Source organism: Ascaphus truei, chromosome 21, assembly GCF_040206685.1.
Source record: "Ascaphus truei isolate aAscTru1 chromosome 21, aAscTru1.hap1, whole genome shotgun sequence".
Classification (NCBI taxonomy): Eukaryota; Metazoa; Chordata; class Amphibia; order Anura; family Ascaphidae; genus Ascaphus; species Ascaphus truei.
The window spans coordinates 4831369-4856471 of NC_134503.1; the positions used below are offsets into that span (position 1 = coordinate 4831369).

At 50.7% G+C, this 25103-nt stretch overlaps 1 protein-coding gene across 1 annotated transcript; it reads left to right on the plus strand.

Annotated features, from left to right (window-relative positions):
* Positions 1-18: 18 nt before the first annotated feature.
* On the plus strand, positions 19-23746 carry PTPA (protein phosphatase 2 phosphatase activator). Its single transcript, XM_075579522.1, has 5 exons — positions 19-252; positions 1970-2079; positions 7114-7200; positions 22620-22745; positions 23504-23746. The coding sequence occupies exons 1-5, from the start codon at positions 228-230 to the stop codon at positions 23744-23746; spliced, it is 591 nt and encodes a 196-aa protein (XP_075435637.1). The 5' UTR covers positions 19-227.
* Positions 23747-25103: the final 1357 nt, after the last annotated feature.

Here is a 25103-nt window from a genome sequence, read left to right on the forward strand (position 1 = left end):
TGCTCGGCCGCCATCTTGGTGATTGGCAGATGCCCTGACAGGCGCTCACAAAGCGTTGGGGCGGCTGCAGGGAAGATATTGGTCGTGCCTCACGGTGTGTCCGAGCCGGGCCCCTTTGTACTATTACAGGGCCTCAAGGATTACATACCCCATAGGATAGAGGGGGGACGGGACTGCTAAGACGAGAGTGGGGGGGTGAAAGGTGAAGAGATCCCGGCTGCAGAAAGATGGCTGAGAGGGAGCAGCAGACAGGTCTGTCACCGGGGGACAGAGGGACCGAGCAACCGAGTCCCAAGCACCGCAACATATCACCAGGCAGAGAGGGGGACACACACCCCGGAAGTGTCAGGCAGTCACGTGATCACTTGCTGGGTGCCATGTTACCATGGTAACCCCCCTGTGGAAACAGGCCTGTCAGGTCTTCACTTATTGTGGCCCTGGCGTGTCAGCGCCTTACTGGGGCCCAAAGCTGCACCAGGAAGGAATCCCACTCACATTAATATTCTATATACCACACATCAATAGTAGTATCCCCCCCCCCCCCCCCGGGTTTCCACGTGTTTTGCATGGATACATGTGCTCCTATAGCTCTTATTCTCCCCTGCCCCTATAGCTCTTATTCTCCCCGGCCCCTATAGCTCTTATTCTCCCCTGCCCCTATAGCTCTTATTCTCCCCTGCCCCTAAAGCTCTTATTCTCCCCATCTAGTGCCCTGATCATCTCACTCAGGATTGAGCTATTCCAATGATCTGTTTATGATTAGAAACCCCCAGGAGCTTTAGTGATGAGGATGAGAAGTGATAATAAATAAAACACGGGGAGCACCAGGGCAAAACTGAGAGAAATATACTTATTTCTTAGGCAGGAATTCAATATGCTGTGAGTTGATTCCCCCCCCCCCCCCCCATTGATTTGAGTTGAGCTTTGTAGCATATTTTATTCGAACTATAGATGTCATTATAATGAAATATATCATTCTATATACCTCCGTTTTATAGAGTATAAGCCCCTGAGTGGGACTCCAGTGGACTGTATGAGTCTGTTGATTCTGGTAGATGAGCGAGTCTGTCTTCAAATGAATGAGACTTAAATCAGGACTATGTGGCTTCACTCCTACCTTGGTTACCCTGATAGTCCTAGAGGTGACTGGATGTTAACCCCTTCGCTCTGCAATGTTTTCCACACCGCTCCCCAGTGTAGGGGTTAATAGGATTTGAAACTAAGGTCTCCCCCAAAAGGAACATGAGGTGCTACCCCCTTTTACAATGATTGCCATTGCAACAAGGCACTTCAGTTGTATGACCCCTCAGAGTATTGCAACTTATATCCAGTGGGGGACTAATGTACTCCTTGGATAGTAATTTACTGTGAAGGGAATACAAAAAATGTGTGTTTAGGTGATCACTTTGGGTTGACTGACTTATAATGGGGTAAACTTTGCATATAAGAGGTAGATGTCACACCTCGCCTTGTAATGTACGTGTGAGGTTTAGAAATGCACTGGAATAATGTTTAAATAAATCAGCAAGAGAGAGAGAGAAAAAGTGGGATACAGAATCACAACCTACTGCTCTGTACTGTGTATATATAGATGTTATTCCTAGTTAATCTGCTATGTCTAATACTATCATTTAAAGGATCATATTAAGCTGCTTCTTATCTTTATGTTTTCTTTACAAGGCTCAGGGGTAACATGATGAATCGTAGCATGCCTCAAAACCTGTTTGAATTAAAAGGGACTTTGCTTTAAAACCTATCCATAGTAGACTCTGAGAATAGCGAAAAGTGACCATTAAGAAGCAGAACTGCATCCCAATACTTATTAATGCTATATACTGCATCATTCATAGAAGTCCCTCTGAACATAAACTGCTAGTTTTGACCATTGCTTTATGTAATATAGTACACAGCTATTGAGATCTGTAAAAGTGGGTTGTATCAGCTTGTTGAATTGTTGTGTCTCTGTCAGACTCCCATCCTGAGGATGAAGTTCCTCCTTTCCTTACCGGACACTGCTTCTTCGTCCCAAAGAAGGAGATAAACACAGTCCCTGACATGGCCAAGTGGAAGCGTTCCCAGGTATGGATCGGTGTCACCCAGATGCGTTTGCGTTGCGCATAAAACCAGTTCCGTTCCTACGTCCTGCTACTGCGACACACACACAAAGTGACCAATGCATCAGGTCTCAAGGGACCAAGACTGGTTATTTCAAGCCAGTTTATCCTGCTACTCCACATTTACTATTGTTTATTTGTAAAGCACCAACAACCTACCGGAGACTCTCACAGCCGCCACCAGTCTAAGTTCTTTCAAAACCACAGCTGTCTCACATTATAACCTGGTCTGTAACTGCTACATGCGTCTATAATATATATCATCTCTGGGCCCAGGACATACTTGAAAACGAGAGGTAACTCTCAATGTATTACTTCCTGGTAAAACATGTCATAAATAAATATCAATGAGGGTATAGAGATCTGATAATTACCAGTTTTGCGCGATTTATAAGTCGTTCCCCCCCCCCTCAATAGTTACGTTAAAAAATAAATAAAAGTAGCCAATTTGCGAGCCAATCCACTGTGGGGGGGCTGGAGCAGCCATGTTGCTTGTAGCAGGAACAGTGGCGGATAAAAAAAATAAAAAATGGCACCCTTAGCCACTTACCTGATGCCGCCCTCCTGTTCTAACGCCGCGCCGTCCTGTTGCCATGGCAACGTGACACCGTGTGACGTCACGTTGCCGGGCCACCCTTGCTGGCAGAAGTGTCAAGCAGCGGTTGCGCATGCGTGAGCCGGCGGGCGGCGATCGCGCATGGGCAGAGCGGCAAGCCGGCATGCCCCCTGCAAATTCTACCGTCCCACAAATTCTGCCGCTTTAGGTCCTGGGTAATGGGAAACCTGGCACTGGGCAGGAAGCCCAAACCGAGAAAGAGAGAGACACAAACATGTTTTTCTTTTTGGCTACTACTGAAATTAGGGGGTCGCCTATAATCGGGCAAATATGGTACATACAGCATTTCATATAAATATGGACAAACCCATTACGAAAGGTAATGAGGGCCTTGCTCGTGAGAGCCTCCAATCTGGAGTACATCCTGCAATTAAATGGGTTAATATTTCCTATGGGAGGTGGAGGGATTACAGCGCACCTTACATCAGCAGTCTGCGCTGATCACCATTTTGTAGAATTGTATTTATTACTTTAAGATGTGTGTTTTTCCAAAGCTCTTTTTATTTCTAAAAGCTGATGCTTCATTCTGGCGATTATAAGCATTTCTATATCGAGAGCCTGGGAGGTTAAAATGAAGCTCTCCCCACAGCCCAGTGCACTGTAAATGTTACCATTAGCACTAAAAGAAAGCGTTGACACATCGGAAAGAGCTGGACATGCTCAGGGGGTAAGATACTAACATTGTACGAGTTAAACTCATGTAGGTGTCTGGGGGGGATTGCTATTTTAAGAAGGGATCTTTCTGGCCTTGGAATTCATATCCCACATCTATGAATAACATTACTGTACTTTAATAAGGGACTGCAACCTGCTCTCCAGTCCCTCTTGTGGCATGTATAAGAATTACACTGCAGGGTGTCCATTGATTTCTGCATGTATTGCACTGAGTGCTGATTTGCATGTCATTACCCAGAATCCCTGGCTGCAGTGGAAACACGGTATGCTAAGAGATAATGGGATAAGGCAGGGTTGCAGACCTGTTTGAGATGTAAATGGGCTCACAAGTGGTATTTTTATTTGCTGTCCATGTAGTTAAGAATAACTGTCGGTCAAATCTAGTGACGACCGGTTACTGCTATTAAGCTGCTCTTTGGTTAATCCAGAACTAGGCAGTGAGCTGCTCGTAATATATTTCCTGAATTCATGTGGGTTGTGATAACTCTCAAGGGAACAACGTGAATGTAGGGACACTCGCAGAAGAATGCAGTAAGGTTTTGAAAGTGCTGTACATTATATCATCATTTATATACAGTATAATGCGCCAGCATATTCCGTAGTGCTGTACAATGGGGTTGTAGGACAAAAAGCAATCAAATAAACATTAAGGTAGAGTATTGCAGTAGGTAAGCAGGGCCCTGCCCCAAGGAGCTTACGATCTATACGGAAGGGTAAGTGAAAACATAAATTACAGGGGGGTGAGAAGGTTGGTGTGTTTTGGATAGCTGCATGTTATGTGAGGGAGTTGGTGTTTGGGGAAGCAGTAAGTGGGAGTGTGCGGAGGTAGAGCTGTGAGCAGGTAATGTGTGAGGGAGTTGGGGAAGCAGTAGGTGGGAGTGTGAGGAGGTAGAGCTGTGAGAGCAGGTAATGTGTGAGGGAGTTGGGGAAGCAGTAGGTGGGAGTGTGCGGAGGTAGAGCTGTGAGGGCAGGTAATGTGTGAAGGAGTTGGTGTTGGGGAAGCAGTAAGTGGGAGTGTGCGGAGGTAGAGCTGTGAGAGCAGGTAATGTGTGAGGGAGTTGGTGTTGGGGAAGCAGTAAGTGGGAGTGTGAGGAGGTAGAGCTGTGAGAGCAGGTAATGTGTGAGAGAGTTGGGGAAGCAGTAAGTGGGAGTGTGGGGAGGTAGAGCTGTGAGAGCAGGTAATGTGTGAGGGAGTTGGTGTTGGGGAAGCAGTAAGTGGGAGTGTGCGGAGGTAGAGCTGTGAGAGCAGGTAATGTGTGAGGGAGTTGGTGTTGGGGAAGCAGTAAGTGGGAGTGAGCGGAGGTAGAGCTGTGAGAGCAGGTAATGTGTGAGGGAGTTGGGGAAGCAGTAAGTGGGAGTGTGCGGAGGTAGAGCTGTGAGAGCAGATAATGTGTGAGGGAGTTGGTGTTGGGGAAGCAGTAAGTGGGAGTGAGCGGAGGTAGAGCTGTGAGCAGGTAATGTGTGAGGGAGTTGGTGTTGGGGAAGCAGTAAGTGGGAGTGAGCGGAGGTAGAGCTGTGAGAGCAGGTAATGTGTGAGGGAGTTGGTGTTGGGGAAGCAGTAAGTGGGAGTGTGCGGAGGTAGAGCTGTGAGAGCAGGTAATGTGTGAGGGAGTTGGGGAAGCAGTAGGTGGGAGTGTGCGGAGGTAGAGCTGTGAGAGCAGGTAATGTGTGAAGGAGTTGGTGTTGGGGAAGCAGTAAGTGGGAGTGTGCGGAGGTAGAGCTGTGAGAGCAGGTAATGTGTGAGGGAGTTGGTGTTGGGGAAGCAGTAAGTGGGAGTGTGCGGAGGTAGAGCTGTGAGAGCAGGTAATGTGTGAGGGAGTTGGTGTTGGGGAAGCAGTAAGTGGGAGTGTGCAGAGGTAGAGCTGTGAGCAGGTAATGTGTGAGGGAATTGGAGTTGGGGAAGCAGTAGGTGGGAGTGTGCGGAGGTAGAGCTGTGAGAGCAGGTAATGTGTGAGGGAGTTGGGGAAGCAGTAAGTGGGAGTGTGCGGAGGTAGAGCTGTGAGAGCAGATAATGTGTGAGGGAGTTAGTGTTGGGGAAGCAGTAAGTGGGAGTGTGCGGAGGTAGAGCTGTGAGAGCAGGTAATGTGTGAGGGAGCTGGTGTTGGGGAAGCAGTAAGTGGGAGTGTGAGGAGGTAGAGCTGTGAGAGCAGGTAATGTGTGAGGGAATTGGTGTTGGGGAAGCAGTAAGTGGGAGTGTGCGGAGGTAGAGCTGTGAGAGCAGGTAATGTGTGGGGGAGTTGGTGTTGGGGAAGCAGTAAGTGGGAGTGTGTGGAGGTAGAGCTGTGAGATCAGGTAATGTGTGAGGGAGCTGGTGTTGGGGAAGCAGTAAGTGGGAGTGTGTGGAGGTAGAGCTGTGAGATCAGGTAATGTGTGAGGGAGTTGGGGAAGCAGTAAGTGGGAGTGTGCGGAGGTAGAGCTGTGAGAGCAGATAATGTGTGAGGGAGTTAGTGTTGGGGAAGCAGTAAGTGGGAGTGTGCGGAGGTAGAGCTGTGAGAGCAGGTAATGTGTGAGGGAGCTGGTGTTGGGGAAGCAGTAAGTGGGAGTGTGAGGAGGTAAAGCTGTGAGAGCAGGTAATGTGTGAGGGAATTGGTGTTGGGGAAGCAGTAAGTGGGAGTGTGCGGAGGTAGAGCTGTGAGAGCAGGTAATGTGTGGGGGAGTTGGTGTTGGGGAAGCAGTAAGTGGGAGTGTGAGGAGGTAGAGCTGTGAGAGCAGGTAATGTGTGAGGGAGTTGGGGAAGCAGTAGGTGGGAGTGTGTGGAGGTAGAGCTGTGAGAGCAGGTAATGAGTGAGGGAGTTGGGGAGGCAGTAAGTGGGAGTGTGCGGAGGTAGAGCTGTGAGAGCAGGTAATGTGTGAGGGAGTTGGTGTTGGGGAAGCAGTAAGTGGGAGTGTGCGGAGGTAGAGCTGTGAGAGCAGGTAATGTGTGAGGGAGTTGGGGAAGCAGTAAGTGGGAGTGTGCGGAGGTAAAGCTGTGAGAGCAGGTAATGTGTGAGGGAGTTGGGGAAGCAGTAAGTGGGAGTGTGCGGAGGCAGAGCTGTGAGAGCAGGTAATGTGTGAGGGAGTTGGTGTTGGGGAAGCAGTAAGTGGGAGTGTGCGGAAGTAGAGCTGTGAGAGCAGGTAATGTGTGAGGGAGTTGGTGTTGGGGAAGCAGTAAGTGGGAGTGTGCGGAGGTAGAGCTGTGAGAGCAGGTAATGTGTGACGAGGTGAATGCTTCAATATACATCAGAAATACTTTACCTAAGTCCAATAACAGAGCGGAAGTAACATCAGCGAATGGCTGACACCCTTTGGCTGCCGCCTTTGGTGTGACTCGGCTGTTCTGTCCCAGAGATTCTGTGGTAGTGACATTTTATCTATGAAGATCTCTCGTGTCAGTCCTTTAAAATGTATTACAATACATCTACATTTCTCTAGAACCAATATATCTACTAGAACGTTCACCTACATATTGTTTGCTTTTTGCAAAGCACTCGTATGGTACCCGAAGAGGGACAAAGCGATTTACATAGGGTGACAAGGAGCTCGCCCGGTGGTCTCACTTTGTGTAGAGGCAGAGCAGTGTCACTACTACGACACTCCTTGTCCCATTGCTGCTGCTGCTGCTTTGCAATGTTTCTGCAGCCTCTCCAGCAGTGGATGGGTTAATATCTGGGACTGTCAGGTTATTTTATCATTAACCCTTGTGTCTTCCTGTTGCTCTTCCCACCACAGGCATACGCAGATTACATTGGCTTCATCCTCAGCTTAAACGAGGGCGTCAAGGGGAAGAAGTTGACGAGCGAATACAAAGTCTCTGAGGTAGGGTGGGTGAGGGGGTGCAGCGCCGTGCCTGTGAGGGGGTGCAGCGCCGTGCCTGTGAGGGGGTGCAGCGCCGTGCCTGTGAGGGGGTGCAGCGCCGTGCCTGTGAGGGGGTGCAGCGCCGTGCCTGTGAGGGGGTGCAGCGCCGTGCCTGTGAGGGGGTGCAGCGCCGTGCCTGTGAGGGGGTGCAGCGCCGTGCCTGTGAGGGGGTGCAGCGCCGTGCCTGTGAGGGGGTGCAGCGCCGTGCCTGTGAGGGGGTGCAGCGCCGTGCCTGTGAGGGGGTGCAGCGCCGTGCCTGTGAGGGGGTGCAGCGCCGTGCCTGTGAGGGGGTGCAGCGCCGTGCCTGTGAGGGGGTGCAGCGCCGTGCCTGTGAGGGGGTGCAGCGCCGTGCCTGTGAGGGGGTGCAGCGCCGTGCCTGTGAGGGGGTGCAGCGCCGTGCCTGTGAGGGGGTGCAGCGCCGTGCCTGTGAGGGGGTGCAGCGCCGTGCCTGTGAGGGGGTGCAGCGCCGTGCCGGTGAGGGGGTGCAGCGCCGTGCCGGTGAGGGGGTGCAGCGCCGTGTCTGGGAGGGGCGCAGCGGCATGTCTAGGAGGGGTGACTGCTTCCAGGGCTCCTAGTCCTAGCCATCCTAACGCTGTGTCATCAAGACAGTGTGCGGGTGTGACGTGGTAGGTGGGTATTGAGTACCACTATTTTTTAATTTAAGTAACAATTTCACATTGTTAAAAAGGGATTGATTTCAAAAACCCTCTTCCCTTTCCTATCTTAACATAAATATTGCTTAAATCTTTCTAATGCAACCCCATGAGCTCCTTCATTGTTTATCATCCACCAGACGGTGGGAAACCATTGGTGTCTGGAGTAGGGCTGCCAGGGTTGAAGCTTGAACTTGAATAAACAAGAGATTAAGACCCTTGTAAAGTCAGAGTTGGGGGCAAAAAAAAAACGTGATTTACCCCTTCCGATTGCCTGCCCAACAAAAACATTTTGATGCATCTAACAAGGGTGACACTGCTTGTGCCTCCATGCTTGTTGACATAAATTCCTGCCTTGACGCGTTGTGTGGATACGCTCTTAGCAGGTGAATAATGCTTGAAAATAAAGACACAGTGGTACCGAAGCACCTTTTTTGAAGAACAGGACTGCAACAGGTTTAGTACGCCACGTTCTTCCACAGTGTTCCGGCACCATCATAAGCCAACATGCCCAGGATTGCGTGGCTACTACACCACTCGCACTATTCCCGCCGTGGGACATGTGTGGTCCAGTAATTAACAAGGGACTCTGGTCCCAGCGGCAGCGATAGTAGTAAGTCCGAGAGCTAAAAGCATAGGGGTTACATAGTGTATCGCTATACATCGCTTCCCTCAAGAGCTTGCAGTCTACTGCTTATTGTGAAGAGGGTCATTTTTAAATGTTTTGCTCGCCATTTGCACGCTCCACATCTTGATTTGTGTGGGGATCTCTTACCTCCTTAAGTGCACGTAACCATTTTTCGCATTGGTCAGTGACAGGTGCGGTAAACCCCAACCTGGGTAGTAATGCCATTCTTGCATGGCAATATTTTAGGAATCCTATTTTTGTGCATTATTTAATTTTTGCTGCGATGTACAGGGAGATCAAACGAAGTTACACTAGATCAGAGGTGGGCAACCTATTTTCCAGTGTAGCCACAGGTGCGGCGAATGAGAAGTGAAAATCGGCATATAGCTTTCGAGATACACACACACACACACACACACACACACACACACACACACACACACACACACACGCCCTCTGACGTTCTAATTTCTTCTTTCTTCCCCCTCGTTAGGATGACACAGACTTTTTTTTTGTTTTGGTTTCGAACCCATTCATTCTTGTTCCTGTCTCTTCGAATAATACCCAGCATGCATCTCTCCATACTTTGCGTAGTCTGAAGCTTCTGAATTATCTTCACATTTAGGGTCCAAGTGTCACGTCCATACGTGAGCACACGGGCAGGATACACGGGTCACGTCCATACGTGAGCACACGGGCAGGATACACGGGTCACGTCCATACGTGAGCACACGGGCAGGATACACGGGTCACGTCTATACGTGAGCACACGGGCAGGATACACGGGTCACGTCCATACGTGAGCACACGGGCAGGATACACGGGTCACGTCTATACGTGAGCACACGGGCAGGATACACGGGTCACGTCCATACGTGAGCACACGGGCAGGATACACGGGTCACATCCATACGTGAGCACGGGCAGGATACACGGGTCACATCCATACGTGAGCACGGGCAGGATACACGGGTCACATCCATACGTGAGCACGGGCAGGATACACGGGTCAAACATTTTTCTTTTGAAGCACCGTGGAAGGTTCCCTTGAAATATTCTCTTGTTTCTTCCAAATGTCTCTGGCCCATCTCCATTCTCCTGTTAATTTTTTAATTCAAAAGGTTCCCATTGCGTCTGTATGTGTAAATATACCACCACACACCCTTTCCCCCACCACACACCCTTTCCCCCACACACACCCCTTTCCCCCCACCACACAACCCTTTCCCCCCACCACACACCCCTATCCCCCCACCACACACCCCTTTCCCCCCACCACACACCCCTTTCCCCCCACCACACACCCCTTTCCCCCCACCACACACCCCTTTCCCCCCACCACACACCCCTTTCCCCCCACCACACACACCCCTTTCCCCCACCACACACACCCCTTTCCCCCACCACACACCCCTAATATTCCAGACTGACCACTAAATGAGGAAATCTAACAGAAGTTATCATAACTAAAGTCCATTTGCATTAATACAAACAAAGAAAATAGATGATTCCTGTATAAAACATTTTTATTTCCAATCGGTGAGATCCGGGTAACGGCAGTGTGCAGGGAATGTGTGCTAACGTTAGTATTGTGTGTCCGGGTAACGGCAGTGTGCAGGGAATGTGTGCTAACGTTAGTATTGTGTGTCCGGGTAACGGCAGTGTGCAGGGAATGTGTGCTAATATTAGTATTGTGTGTCCGGGTAACGGCAGTGTGCAGGGAATGTGTGCTAACGTTAGTATTGTGTGTCCGGGTAACGGCAGTGTGCAGGGAATGTGTGCTAACGTTAGTATTGTGTGTCCGGGTAACTGCAGTGTGCAGGGAATGTGTGCTAACGTTAGTATTGTGTGTCCGGATAACGGCAGTGTGCAGGGAATGTGTGCTAACGTTAGTATTGTGTGTCCTGGTAACGGCAGTGTGCAGGGAATATGTGCTAACGTTAGTATTGTGTGTCCGGGTAACGGCAGTGTGCAGGGAATGTGTGCTAATGTTAATATTGTGTGTCCGGGTAACGGCAGTGTGCAGGGAATGTGTGCTAATGTTAATATTGTGTGTCCGGGTAACGGCAGTGTGCAGGGAATGTGTGCTAACGTTAATATTGTGTGTCCGGGTAACGGCAGTGTGCAGGGAATGTGTGCTAACGTTAGTATTGTGTGTCCGGGTAACGGCAGTGTGCAGGGAATGTGTGCTAATATTAGTATTGTATGTCCGGGTAACGGCAGTGTGCAGGGAATGTGTGCTAACGTTAGTATTGTGTGTCCGGGTAACGGCAGTGTGCAGGGAATGTGTGCTAACGTTAGTATTGTGTGTCCGGGTAACGGCAGTGTGCAGGGAATGTGTGCTAATATTAGTATTGTGTGTCCGGGTAACGGCAGTGTGCAGGGAATGTGTGCTAACGTTAGTATTGTGTGTCCGGGTAACGGCAGTGTGCAGGGAATGTGTGCTAACGTTAGTATTGTGTGTCCGGGTAACGGCAGTGTGCAGGGAATGTGTGCTAACGCTAGTATTGTGTGTCCGGGTAACGGCAGTGTGCAGGGAATGTGTGCTAATGTTAGTATTGTGTGTCCGGGTAACGGCAGTGTGCAGGGAATGTGTGCTAACGTTAGTATTGTGTGTCCGGGTAACGGCAGTGTGCAGGGAATGTGTGCTAACGTTAGTATTGTGTGTCCGGGTAACGGCAGTGTGCAGGGAATGTGTGCTAACGTTAGTATTGTGTGTCCGGGTAACGGCAGTGTGCAGGGAATATGTGCTAACGTTAGTATTGTGTGTCCGGGTAACGGCAGTGTGCAGGGAATGTGTGCTAACGTTAGTATTGTGTGTCCTGGTAACGGCAGTGTGCAGGGAATATGTGCTAACGTTAGTATTGTGTGTCCGGGTAACGGCAGTGTGCAGGGAATGTGTGCTAATGTTAATATTGTGTGTCCGGGTAATGGCAGTGTGCAGGGAATGTGTGCTAATGTTAATATTGTGTGTCCGGGTAACGGCAGTGTGCAGGGAATGTGTGCTAACGTTAATATTGTGTGTCCGGGTAACGGCAGTGTGCAGGGAATGTGTGCTAACGTTAGTATTGTGTGTCCGGGTAACGGCAGTGTGCAGGGAATGTGTGCTAATATTAGTATTGTATGTCCGGGTAACGGCAGTGTGCAGGGAATGTGTGCTAACGTTAGTATTGTGTGTCCGGGTAACGGCAGTGTGCAGGGAATGTGTGCTAACGTTAGTATTGTGTGTCCGGGTAACGGCAGTGTGCAGGGAATGTGTGCTAACGTTAGTATTGTGTGTCCGGGTAACGGCAGTGTGCAGGGAATGTGTGCTAACGTTAGTATTGTGTGTCCGGGTAACGGCAGTGTGCAGGGAATGTGTGCTAACGTTAGTATTGTGTGTCCGGGTAACGGCAGTGTGCAGGGAATGTGTGCTAACGTTAGTATTGTGTGTCCGGGTAGGCAGTGTGCAGGGAATGTGTGCTAACGTTAGTATTGTGTGTCCGGGTAACGGCAGTGTGCAGGGAATGTGTGCTAACGTTAGTATTGTGTGTCCGGGTAACGGCAGTGTGCAGGGAATGTGTGCTAACGTTAGTATTGTGTGTCCGGGTAACGGCAGTGTGCAGGGAATGTGTGCTAACGTTAGTATTGTGTGTCCGGGTAACGGCAGTGTGCAGGGAATGTGTGCTAACGTTAGTATTGTGTGTCCGGGTAACGGCAGTGTGCAGGGAATGTGTGCTAACGTTAGTATTGTGTGTCCGGGTAACGGCAGTGTGCAGGGAATGTGTGCTAACGTTAGTATTGTGTGTCCGGGTAACGGCAGTGTGCAGGTAATATGTGCTAACGTTAGTATTGTGTGTCCGGGTAACGGCAGTGTGCAGGGAATATGTGCTAACGTTAGTATTGTGTGTCCGGGTAACGGCAGTGTGCAGGGAATCTGTGCTAACGTTAGTATTGTGTGTCCGGGTAACGGCAGTGTGCAGGGAATCTGTGCTAACGTTAGTATTGTGTGTCCGGGTAACGGCAGTGTGCAGGGAATGTGTGCTAACGTTAGTATTGTGTGTCCGGGTAACGGCAGTGTGCAGGGAATGTGTGCTAACGTTAGTATTGTGTGTCCGGGTAACGGCAGTGTGCAGGGAATGTGTGCTAACGTTAGTATTGTGTGTCCGGGTAACGGCAGTGTGCAGGGAATGTGTGCTAACGTTAGTATTGTGTGTCCGGGTAACGGCAGTGTGCAGGGAATGTGTGCTAACGTTAGTATTGTGTGTCCGGGTAGGCAGTGTGCAGGGAATGTGTGCTAACGTTAGTATTGTGTGTCCGGGTAACGGCAGTGTGCAGGGAATGTGTGCTAACGTTAGTATTGTGTGTCCGGGTAACGGCAGTGTGCAGGGAATGTGTGCTAACGTTAGTATTGTGTGTCCGGGTAACGGCAGTGTGCAGGGAATGTGTGCTAACGTTAGTATTGTGTGTCCGGGTAACGGCAGTGTGCAGGGAATGTGTGCTAACGTTAGTATTGTGTGTCCGGGTAACGGCAGTGTGCAGGGAATGTGTGCTAACGTTAGTATTGTGTGTCCGGGTAACGGCAGTGTGCAGGGAATGTGTGCTAACGTTAGTATTGTGTGTCCGGGTAGGCAGTGTGCAGGGAATGTGTGCTAACGTTAGTATTGTGTGTCCGGGTAACGGCAGTGTGCAGGGAATGTGTGCTAACGTTAGTATTGTGTGTCCGGGTAACGGCAGTGTGCAGGGAATGTGTGCTAACGTTAGTATTGTGTGTCCGGGTAACGGCAGTGTGCAGGGAATATGTGCTAACGTTAGTATTGTGTGTCCGGGTAACGGCAGTGTGCAGGGAATGTGTGCTAACGTTAGTATTGTGTGTCCGGGTAACGGCAGTGTGCAGGGAATGTGTGCTAACGTTAGTATTGTGTGTCCGGGTAACGGCAGTGTGCAGGGAATATGTGCTAACGTTAGTATTGTGTGTCCGGGTAACGGCAGTGTGCAGGGAATGTGTGCTAATGTTAATATTGTGTGTCCGGGTAACGGCAGTGTGCAGGGAATGTGTGCTAATGTTAATATTGTGTGTCCGGGTAACGGCAGTGTGCAGGTAATGTGTGCTAACGTTAATATTGTGTGTCCGGGTAACGGCAGTGTGCAGGGAATGTGTTCTAACGTTAGTATTGTGTGTCCGGGTAACGGCAGTGTGCAGGGAATGTGTGCTAATATTAGTATTGTATGTCCGGGTAACGGCAGTGTGCAGGTAATATGTGCTAACGTTAGTATTGTGTGTCCGGGTAACGGCAGTGTGCAGGGAATATGTGCTAACGTTAGTATTGTGTGTCCGGGTAACGGCAGTGTGCAGGGAATCTGTGCTAACGTTAGTATTGTGTGTCCGGGTAACGGCAGTGTGCAGGGAATCTGTGCTAACGTTAGTATTGTGTGTCCGGGTAACGGCAGTGTGCAGGGAATGTGTGCTAACGTTAGTATTGTGTGTCCGGGTAACGGCAGTGTGCAGGGAATGTGTGCTAACGTTAGTATTGTGTGTCCGGGTAACGGCAGTGTGCAGGGAATGTGTGCTAACGTTAGTATTGTGTGTCCGGGTAACGGCAGTGTGCAGGGAATGTGTGCTAACGTTAGTATTGTGTGTCCGGGTAACGGCAGTGTGCAGGGAATGTGTGCTAACGTTAGTATTGTGTGTCCGGGTAACGGCAGTGTGCAGGGAATGTGTGCTAACGTTAGTATTGTGTGTCCGGGTAACGGCAGTGTGCAGGGAATGTGTGCTAACGTTAGTATTGTGTGTCCGGGTAACGGCAGTGTGCAGGGAATGTGTGCTAACGTTAGTATTGTGTGTCCGGGTAGGCAGTGTGCAGGGAATTTGTGCTAACGTTAGTATTGTGTGTCCGGGTAACGGCAGTGTGCAGGGAATGTGTGCTAACGTTAGTATTGTGTGTCCGGGTAACGGCAGTGTGCAGGGAATGTGTGCTAACGTTAGTATTGTGTGTCCGGGTAACGGCAGTGTGCAGGGAATATGTGCTAACGTTAGTATTGTGTGTCCGGGTAACGGCAGTGTGCAGGGAATGTGTGCTAACGTTAGTATTGTGTGTCCGGGTAACGGCAGTGTGCAGGGAATGTGTGCTAACGTTAGTATTGTGTGTCCGGGTAACGGCAGTGTGCAGGGAATATGTGCTAACGTTAGTATTGTGTGTCCGGGTAACGGCAGTGTGCAGGGAATGTGTGCTAATGTTAATATTGTGTGTCCGGGTAACGGCAGTGTGCAGGGAATGTGTGCTAATGTTAATATTGTGTGTCCGGGTAACGGCAGTGTGCAGGTAATGTGTGCTAACGTTAATATTGTGTGTCCGGGTAACGGCAGTGTGCAGGGAATGTGTTCTAACGTTAGTATTGTGTGTCCGGGTAACGGCAGTGTGCAGGGAATGTGTGCTAATATTAGTATTGTATGTCCGGGTAACGGCAGTGTGCAGGTAATATGTGCTAACGTTAGTATTGTGTGTCCGGGTAACGGCAGTGTGCAGGGAATATGTGCTAACGTTAGTATTGTGTGTCCGGGTAACGGCAGTGTGCAGGGAATCTGTGCTAACGTTAGTATTGTGTGTCCGGGTAACGGCAGTGTGCAGGGAATCTGTGCTAACGTTAGTATTGTGTGTCCGGGTAACGGCAGTGTGCAGGGAATGTGTGCTAACGTTAGTATTGTGTGTCCGGGTAACGGCAGTGTGCAGGGAATGTGTGCTAACGTTAGTATTGTGTGTCCGGGTAACGGCAGTGTGCAGGGAATGTGTGCTAACGTTAGTATTGTGTGTCCGGGTAACGGCAGTGTGCAGGGAATGTGTGCTAACGTTAGTATTGTGTGTCCGGGTAACGGCAGTGTGCAGGGAATGTGTGCTAACGTTAGTATTGTGTGTCCGGGTAGGCAGTGTGCAGGGAATGTGTGCTAACGTTAGTATTGTGTGTCCGGGTAACGGCAGTGTGCAGGGAATGTGTGCTAACGTTAGTATTGTGTGTCCGGGTAACGGCAGTGTGCAGGGAATGTGTGCTAACGTTAGTATTGTGTGTCCGGGTAACGGCAGTGTGCAGGGAATATGTGCTAACGTTAGTATTGTGTGTCCGGGTAACGGCAGTGTGCAGGGAATGTGTGCTAACGTTAGTATTGTGTGTCCGGGTAACGGCAGTGTGCAGGGAATGTGTGCTAACGTTAGTATTGTGTGTCCGGGTAACGGCAGTGTGCAGGGAATGTGTGCTAACGTTAGTATTGTGTGTCCGGGTAACGGCAGTGTGCAGGGAATGTGTGCTAACGTTAGTATTGTGTGTCCGGGTAACGGCAGTGTGCAGGGAATGTGTGCTAACGTTAGTATTGTGTGTCCGGGTAACGGCAGTGTGCAGGGAATGTGTGCTAACGTTAGTATTGTGTGTCCGGGTAGGCAGTGTGCAGGGAATGTGTGCTAACGTTAGTATTGTGTGTCCGGGTAACGGCAGTGTGCAGGGAATGTGTGCTAACGTTAGTATTGTGTGTCCGGGTAACGGCAGTGTGCAGGGAATGTGTGCTAACGTTAGTATTGTGTGTCCGGGTAACGGCAGTGTGCAGGGAATATGTGCTAACGTTAGTATTGTGTGTCCGGGTAACGGCAGTGTGCAGGGAATGTGTGCTAACGTTAGTATTGTGTGTCCGGGTAACGGCAGTGTGCAGGGAATGTGTGCTAACGTTAGTATTGTGTGTCCGGGTAACGGCAGTGTGCAGGGAATATGTGCTAACGTTAGTATTGTGTGTCCGGGTAACGGCAGTGTGCAGGGAATGTGTGCTAATGTTAATATTGTGTGTCCGGGTAACGGCAGTGTGCAGGGAATGTGTGCTAATGTTAATATTGTGTGTCCGGGTAACGGCAGTGTGCAGGTAATGTGTGCTAACGTTAATATTGTGTGTCCGGGTAACGGCAGTGTGCAGGGAATGTGTTCTAACGTTAGTATTGTGTGTCCGGGTAACGGCAGTGTGCAGGGAATGTGTGCTAATATTAGTATTGTATGTCCGGGTAACGGCAGTGTGCAGGGAATGTGTGCTAACGTTAGTATTGTGTGTCCGGGTAACGGCAGTGTGCAGGGAATGTGTGCTAACGTTAGTATTGTGTGTCCGGGTAACGGCAGTGTGCAGGGAATGTGTGCTAATATTAGTATTGTGTGTCCGGGTAACGGCAGTGTGCAGGGAATGTGTGCTAACGTTAGTATTGTGTGTCCGGGTAACGGCAGTGTGCAGGGAATGTGTGCTAACGTTAGTATTGTGTGTCCGGGTAACGGCAGTGTGCAGGGAATGTGTGCTAACGTTAGTATTGTGTGTCCGGGTAACGGCAGTGTGCAGGGAATGTGTGCTAATGTTAGTATTGTGTGTCCGGGTAACGGCAGTGTGCAGGGAATGTGTGCTAACGTTAGTATTGTGTGTCCGGGTAACGGCAGTGTGCAGGGAATGTGTGCTAACGTTAGTATTGTGTGTCCGGGTAACGGCAGTGTGCAGGGAATGTGTGCTAACGTTAGTATTGTGTGTCCGGGTAACGGCAGTGTGCAGGGAATATGTGCTAACGTTAGTATTGTGTGTCCGGATAACGGCAGTGTGCAGGGAATATGTGCTAACGTTAGTATTGTGTGTCCGGGTAACGGCAGTGTGCAGGGAATATGTGCTAACGTTAGTATTGTGTGTCCGGGTAACGGCAGTGTGCAGGGAATGTGTGCTAACGTTAGTATTGTGTGTCCGGGTAACGGCAGTGTGCAGGGAATATGTGCTAACGTTAGTATTGTGTGTCCGGGTAACGGCAGTGTGCAGGGAATATGTGCTAACGTTAGTATTGTGTGTCCGGGTAACGGCAGTGTGCAGGGAATCTGTGCTAACGTTAGTATTGTGTGTCCGGGTAACGGCAGTGTGCAGGGAATGTGTGCTAACGTTAGTATTGTGTGTCCGGGTAACGGCAGTGTGCAGGGAATGTGTGCTAACGTTAGTATTGTGTGTCCGGGTAACGGCAGTGTGCAGGGAATGTGTGCTAACGTTAGTATTGTGTGTCCGGGTAACGGCAGTGTGCAGGGAATGTGTGCTAACGTTAGTATTGTGTGTCCGGGTAACGGCAGTGTGCAGGGAATGTGTGCTAACGTTAGTATTGTGTGTCCGGGTAACGGCAGTGTGCAGGGAATGTGTGCTAACGTTAGTATTGTGTGTCCGGGTAGGCAGTGTGCAGGGAATGTGTGCTAACGTTAGTATTGTGTGTCCGGGTAACGGCAGTGTGCAGGGAATGTGTGCTAACGTTAGTATTGTGTGTCCGGGTAACGGCAGTGTGCAGGGAATGTGTGCTAACGTTAGTATTGTGTGTCCGGGTAACGGCAGTGTGCAGGGAATATGTGCTAACGTTAGTATTGTGTGTCCGGGTAACGGCAGTGTGCAGGGAATGTGTGCTAACGTTAGTATTGTGTGTCCGGGTAACGGCAGTGTGCAGGGAATGTGTGCTAACGTTAGTATTGTGTGTCCGGGTAACGGCAGTGTGCAGGGAATATGTGCTAACGTTAGTATTGTGTGTCCGGGTAACGGCAGTGTGCAGGGAATGTGTGCTAACGTTAGTATTGTGTGTCCGGGTAACGGCAGTGTGCAGGGAATATGTGCTAACGTTAGTATTGTGTGTCCGGGTAACGGCAGTGTGCAGGGAATGTGTGCTAACGTTAGTATTGTGTGTCCGGGTAACGGCAGTGTGCAGGGAATGTGTGCTAACGTTAGTATTGTGTGTCCGGGTAACGGCAGTGCGCAGGGAATGTGTGCTAACGTTAGTATTGTGTGTCCGGGTAACGGCAGTGCGCAGGGAATGTGTGCTAACGTTAGTATTGTGTGTCCGGGTAACGGCAGTGTGCAGGGAATGTGTGCTAACGTTAGTATTGTGTGTCCGGGTAACGGCAGTGTGCAGGGAATGTGTGCTAACGTTAGTATTGTGTGTCCGGGTAACGGCAGTGTGCAGGGAATGTGTGCTAACGTTAGTATTGTGTGTCCGGGTAACGGCAGTGTGCAGGGAATGTGTGCTAACGTTAGTATTGTGTGTCCGGGTAGGCAGTGTGCAGGGAATGTGTACTAACGTTAGTATTGTGTGTCCGGGTAACGGCAGTGTGCAGGGAATGTGTGCTAACGTTAGTATTGTGTGTCCGGGTAACGGCAGTGTGCAGGGAATGTGTGCTATCGTTAGTATTGTGTGTCCGGGTAACGGCAGTGTGCAGGGAATGTGTGCTAACGTTAGTATTGTGTGTCCGGGTAACGGCAGTGTGCAGGGAATGTGTGCTAACGTTAGTATTGTGTGTCCGGGTAACGGCAGTGTGCAGGGAATGTGTGCTAACGTTAGTATTGTGTGTCCGGGTAACGGCAGTGTGCAGGGAATGTGTGCTAACGTTAGTATTGTGTGTCCGGGTAACGGCAGTGTGCAGGGAATGTGTGCTAACGTTAGTATTGTGTGTCCGGGTAACGGCAGTGTGCAGGGAATGTGTGCTAACGTTAGTATTGTGTGTCCGGGTAGGCAGTGTGCAGGGAATGTGTACTAACGTTAGTATTGTGTGTCCGGGTAACGGCAGTGTGCAGGGAATGTGTGCTAACGTTAGTATTGTGTGTCCGGGTAACGGCAGTGTGCAGGGAATGTGTGCTAACGTTAGTATTGTGTGTCCGGGTAACGGCAGTGTGCAAGGAATGTGTGCTAACGTTAGTATTGTGTGTCCGGGTAACGGCAGTGTGCAGGGAGTATGTGCTAACGTTAGTATTGTGTGTCCGGGTAACGGCAGTGTGCAGGGAATGTGTGCTAACGTTAGTATTGTGTGTCCGGGTAACGGCAGTGTGCAGGGAATGTGTGCTAACGTTAGTATTGTGTGTCCGGGTAACGGCAGTGTGCAGGGAATGTGTGCTAACGTTAGTATTGTGTGTCCGGGTAACGGCAGTGTGCAGGGAATGTGTGCTAACGTTAGTATTGTGTGTCCGGGTAACGGCAGTGTGCAGGGAATGTGTGCTAACGTTAGTATTGTGTGTCCGGGTAACGGCAGTGTGCAGGGAATGTGTGCTAACGTTAGTATTGTGTGTCCGGGTAACGGCAGTGTGCAGGGAATGTGTGCTAACGTTAGTATTGTGTGTCCGGGTAACGGCAGTGTGCAGGGAATGTGTGCTAACGTTAGTATTGTGTGTCCGGGTAACGGCAGTGTGCAGGGAATGTGTGCTAACGTTAGTATTGTGTGTCCGGGTAACGGCAGTGTGCAGGGAATGTGTGCTAACGTTAGTATTGTGTGTCCGGGTAACGGCAGTGTGCAGGGAATGTGTGCTAACGTTAGTATTGTGTGTCCGGGTAACGGCAGTGTGCAGGGAATGTGTGCTAACGTTAGTATTGTGTGTCCGGGTAACGGCAGTGTGCAGGGAATATGTGCTAACGTTAGTATTGTGTGTCCGGGTAACGGCAGTGTGCAGGGAATGTGTGCTAACGTTAGTATTGTGTGTCCGGGTAACGGCAGTGTGCAGGGAATGTGTGCTAACGTTAGTATTGTGTGTCCGGGTAACGGCAGTGTGCAGGGAATGTGTGCTAACGTTAGTATTGTGTGTCCGGGTAACGGCAGTGTGCAGGGAATGTGTGCTAACTTTAGTATTGTGTGTCCGGGTAGCGGCAGAGTGCAGGGAATGTGTGCTAACGTTAGTATTGTGTGTCCGGGTAACGGCAGTGTGCAGGGAATGTGTGCTAACGTTAGTATTGTGTGTCCGGGTAACGGCAGTGTGCAGGGAATGTGTGCTAACGTTAGTATTGTGTGTCCGGGTAACGGCAGGGTGCAGGGAATGTGTGCTAACGTTAGTATTGTGTGTCCGGGTAACGGCAGTGTGCAGGGAATGTGTGCTAACGTTAGTATTGTGTGTCCGGGTAACGGCAGTGTGCAGGGAATGTGTGCTAACGTTAGTATTGTGTGTCCGGGTAACGGCAGTGTGCAGGGAATGTGTGCTAACGTTAGTATTGTGTGTCCGGGTAACGGCAGTGTGCAGGGAATGTGTGCTAACGTTAGTATTGTGTGTCCGGGTAACGGCAGTGTGCAGGGAATGTGTGCTAACGTTAGTATTGTGTGTCCGGGTAACGGCAGTGTGCAGGGAATGTGTGCTAACGTTAGTATTGTGTGTCCGGGTAGGCAGACTCCTGCATTGTCGGGTGGAATATTACTCCGATTCCCTGTTACCCCCCCACCCCCTCCTCGCAGTCTGCGGCTGACCCCCCCCCCCCTCCTCGGAGTCTGCGGCTGACCCCCCCCCCCCTCCTCGCAGTCTGCGGCTGACCCCCCTCCTCGCAGTCTGCGGCTGACCCCCCCCCCTCACAGTCTGCGGCTGACCCCCCCCCCTCGCAGTCTGCGGCTGACCCCCCCCCCCCTCCTCGGAGTCTGCGGCTGACCCCCCCCCCCCCTCCTCGCAGTCTGCGGCTGACCCCCCTCCTCGCAGTCTGCGGCTGACCCCCCCCCCTCACAGTCTGCGGCTGACCCCCCCCCCCCTCGCAGTCTGCGGCTGACCCCCCCCCCTCCTCGCAGTCTGCGGCTGACCCCCCTCCTCGCAGTCTGCGGCTGACCCCCCCCCCTCACAGTCTGCGGCTGACCCCCCCCCCCCCTCGCAGTCTGCGGCTGACCCCCCCCCCCTCCTCGCAGTCTGCGGCTGACCCCCCTCCTCGCAGTCTGCGGCTGACCCCGCGGCACAGGACACGCACCCTACTGCTTCCGTTGCAATATTAATTTGGCCGGACAATAGAAAGCCGCTTGAGCTTCCACGCCGCCTTTCAAAGGGACCCAGACACCAACGAACTGTGTGTGTCTTTAATTATGTATTAGGCTGCCCAGGCTGGCAGCTGGGGCTTGCTCGCTGCATTCAGCTCTGCTGCTTTTAATCCCCTTTTAAAGCAGCAGAAAGGAATAGATGCGTGACTGTTATACCCCTCCCCCTCCCTCCCCCTCCCCCCCATCCTTCGCTACAGCTCCTAAGCCTAGAGGTAAAAGCATCCCCCTGCCAGCCATTACTCAGCCGGTCGCTGCTCTGCGAGAGCGCGCTGCAGAAAGCAGATCTGTCCGTAATGAGCTGGCTGAGGCTGGTGGCCGCGTAAATCACCCGTATTGTTTAACAAAAGCCGCTCCATGTGACTCTTAATTACAATGTGAGTCGGCAGCACCCACAGCTGGATCATTTGGCGTATTCGCAAAGTGCTCTCTGCCCAGAGCGCCTGGGAAGATTAGGGATCTGGCACAGAAAGCGCTGCAGTGCTAAAGACCCCAAGAATATATGGGTGATGCCATACTGTGGTATATACAGTACCCTACAACGCATTGCTTTCAATTGCGTTGCAGCCCCCACTGGCTGCCAAGGGGTTAAGTGATAAGGACTCATGCAGTGCATTGATTTTAGACATACAATAGCCATGTTATCCAAAGTAATACATATATGGTGCTATCGATCCCGCCCCTGGTTGCGTGCGCAAGCTGGCGGCTTCCAGCGGCAACCGATTGGGAGCAGGAGAAAGACCAGAAGAAGTCTTGGCTCTGAGCTTCCCAGGCGGACAGCCAGCTACGGCCGCGCTTATAGTGCCGTCGATGGCGACACGACAGGTGATGTCACCCGTCGCAGTCGCCACAGGCGACAGTTGTATTTCGCTGTGCGGCAACGTCGCGGGTTTCCTGGCACTTGATTGGTTCAGGGGCTGTCACATGAGGCGACAGCCCTTGAAAAATCAAATATTGCCGGCTGCCAGTTTTCGTGACGTTGCTCCGTCGCATTGTCGCTTAGTATAAGCGCACACGGCGGCGGCAATGCATTTGTTTTCGGGCAACGTCGCCGGCACTATAAGCGCGGCCTAAGAGAGAACCACTGACAGTCCCACTGTGTAAATGAAACATGTGATGACCATGCATGACCAAAGTACCAGGGCGCATTGCAGATCTTCTTCATCAGCGAGGAAGTAGGAGAATGTGACACGGGTACAAAGGGGTGATTAAAGCTCCAGTTACCGGGAAGGTTTCACCCCGTTCACCTTTGGGTGTGTTGGTCACCGCGCTCTGCAGGAAGTCCACAGGCGCATGGATTGCTGAATGTGTCTTTGGTCTCCACGCAGGTAATTGACAAGCTAATGGCAGTGCTGAACACCCTGGATCGCTGGATCAACGAAACACCCCCAATGGACCAGCCGTCGCGCTTCGGCAACAAGGCCTTTCGGACCTGGTACGCCAAGCTGGATCAGGTGGGAACCGTGAGAGAATTCCATGAGCAGCCAGCACCGTCCTACACGGTGTATGGTGAGACACCGGATTCACCAGCAAAGGGCGTGATAAAAGGGTGACACTGTGTGAATAACCAGGGCCGCAAGGCAGCCGCACCACCCATAATCCATCATCAATTGGGTTGAGTAGTCCCTGGGCCTACAATAATTATTCAGTAACTGGCGCTCACTCTTCGTAATGGTTCATGTCACCCGCAGCAGCGATGTCCAGTGCTGTGATTATAGCTGCTCCCTTTAATCTTGTATGATGCTTTTCATAACGCACACAAACATTGAAAGGATTTCTACACTCTACGGCAGGCCTGCACAACTCCAGTCCTCGAGGGCCGCAAACAGGCCAGGTTTTCAGGATATCCCTACTTCAGCACAGCTGGCTCAATTAGTGGCTCAGTATGACTGAGTTGTGCAGGCCTGCTCTGCGGGTATGCAAAAGTGTCCTAGTTATTGATCATCGGGAACAGACAGTTATGTAAATGGCTGTCACTGGTCGGTAACAGTTATCACCTTTTTTAATTATCCTTTATCACTGTAACATCCCGAATATAACGCGAGCTTCCCATGGGGCAGAGGAGCCCGAATCATGTTACAGTAGCTTAATCCCCCTCCGCACAAGCTATGATAGAGATATATCGCCTCCAGCAGAGCAGAGAGGAGGTGCAGTATCAGTCTGTTGTACCAGAAGGGTGTCTAAATCTGAGACTGTAAACTTGTTCACTTAGGAAGCTGAGAATCTGGTTTCCACGTTGATCCCTCCGCAGCTGAATGCGGCCGTCCCTGAAGTGGCCTTGTACCTGAAGGAATCTGTCGGGAACTCCACCCGCATTGACTATGGCACAGGTAAACCCCGCAGGGGGCAGGGGAGGGACTGCTGGTACCGCAGAGCAAGGGAGGCCAGCTGCAGTCCTCAAGGACCGCCAACAGGTCAGGTTGCAGGATACCCTTGCTTCAGCACAGGTGGCTAAATCAGTGGCTCCATCCACTGATTGAGCCACCTGTGCTGAAGCAGGGACATCATGAAGACCTGTTGGTGGCCCTTGAGGACTGGAGTTGCCCACCCCAGGAGTAGAGTAACAAGGTTATACTTTTGGGGGCACAAGGAAAGCACATCGATGGTTGTCTTGGGGTCACTGAGAAGTCACAGAGCTTAGCTGCTCTAAAGCAATATTATGATTGGGTCCCAGCCCAGGTCACAAGAGAGCATTGTGATTGGGTGTGTAAAGAGTTTGGGAGCGTAATACATAGTAGGTGTAATTTTTCATTTCAGCACTAGGGGGCTCTGTTGCCACACAGAAAGCAGCTGTTCCCCCATGCAGAAGGCTGCATGCTTTTTCTTGTGCTCTTGTCACTTTTTCTCTCCCTTACATCCGTTCTTGTCATCTGTTAGTCACTTTAAAATGATGTCTTCTTACCCCATGGGGCACCAGCATCCCTTGAATGCGTTTGTGGGGTTGGTAGCAGACACGCAAGATGTGATAAAAACACGGATCAGATCTCACCCACGTCTTAGATCTGCATGTCCCTGCAAACATCGCACTCGCATTGCATACAAGGGGGATCTTGAATTCACCACATGGCTTCATCTAATAGCGATTTGCATCTTCTTTTTATGTGAGGAAGCCGCATCTACAAATTATAATCCACAGCACATTTCCATTTGCCATGTGTAAGATGCAGTAAAAGATACCCGGCAACACCACTAGATATGCTGCAAATAGTTATTACATTGTAGAAAACATAACAGAGCCAAATATGATGGCAGATTTTCCTGGTGCTGGAGAAACTAAACCCAACTCTACCAACTGTGTGTGCCTCTTTGTGTCTCTCTTTCTCTGTGCCTCTGTGTGTCTCCCTCTCACCGTGTCTGTCTCTGTGTCTCTCTCTGTGTCTCTCTCTCTGTGTGTCTCTCTCTCTCTCTCTCTCTCTCTCTCTCACTCTGTGTCTCTCTCTCTGTGTGTCTCTCTCTGTCTCTCTCTCTCTCTCTCTGTGTGTCTCTCTCTCCTCTGTGTGTTCTCTCTCTCTGTGTGTCTCTCTCTCTCTGTGTGTCTCTCTCTGTGTGTCTCTCTCTGTGTGTCTCTCTCTGTGTGTCTCTCTCTCTGTGTGTCTCTCTCTCTCTCTGTGTGTCTCTCTCTGTGTGTCTCTCTCTCTGTGTGTCTCTCTCTCTGTGTGTCTCTCTCTCTCTCTGTGTGTCTCTCTCTCTCTCTCTCACTCTGTGTCTCTCTCTCTGTGTGTCTCTCTCTGTCTCTCTCTCTCTCTCTCTCTGTGTCTCTCTCTCTCTGTGTGTCTCTCTCTCTGTGTGTCTCTCTCTCTCTGTGTGTCTCT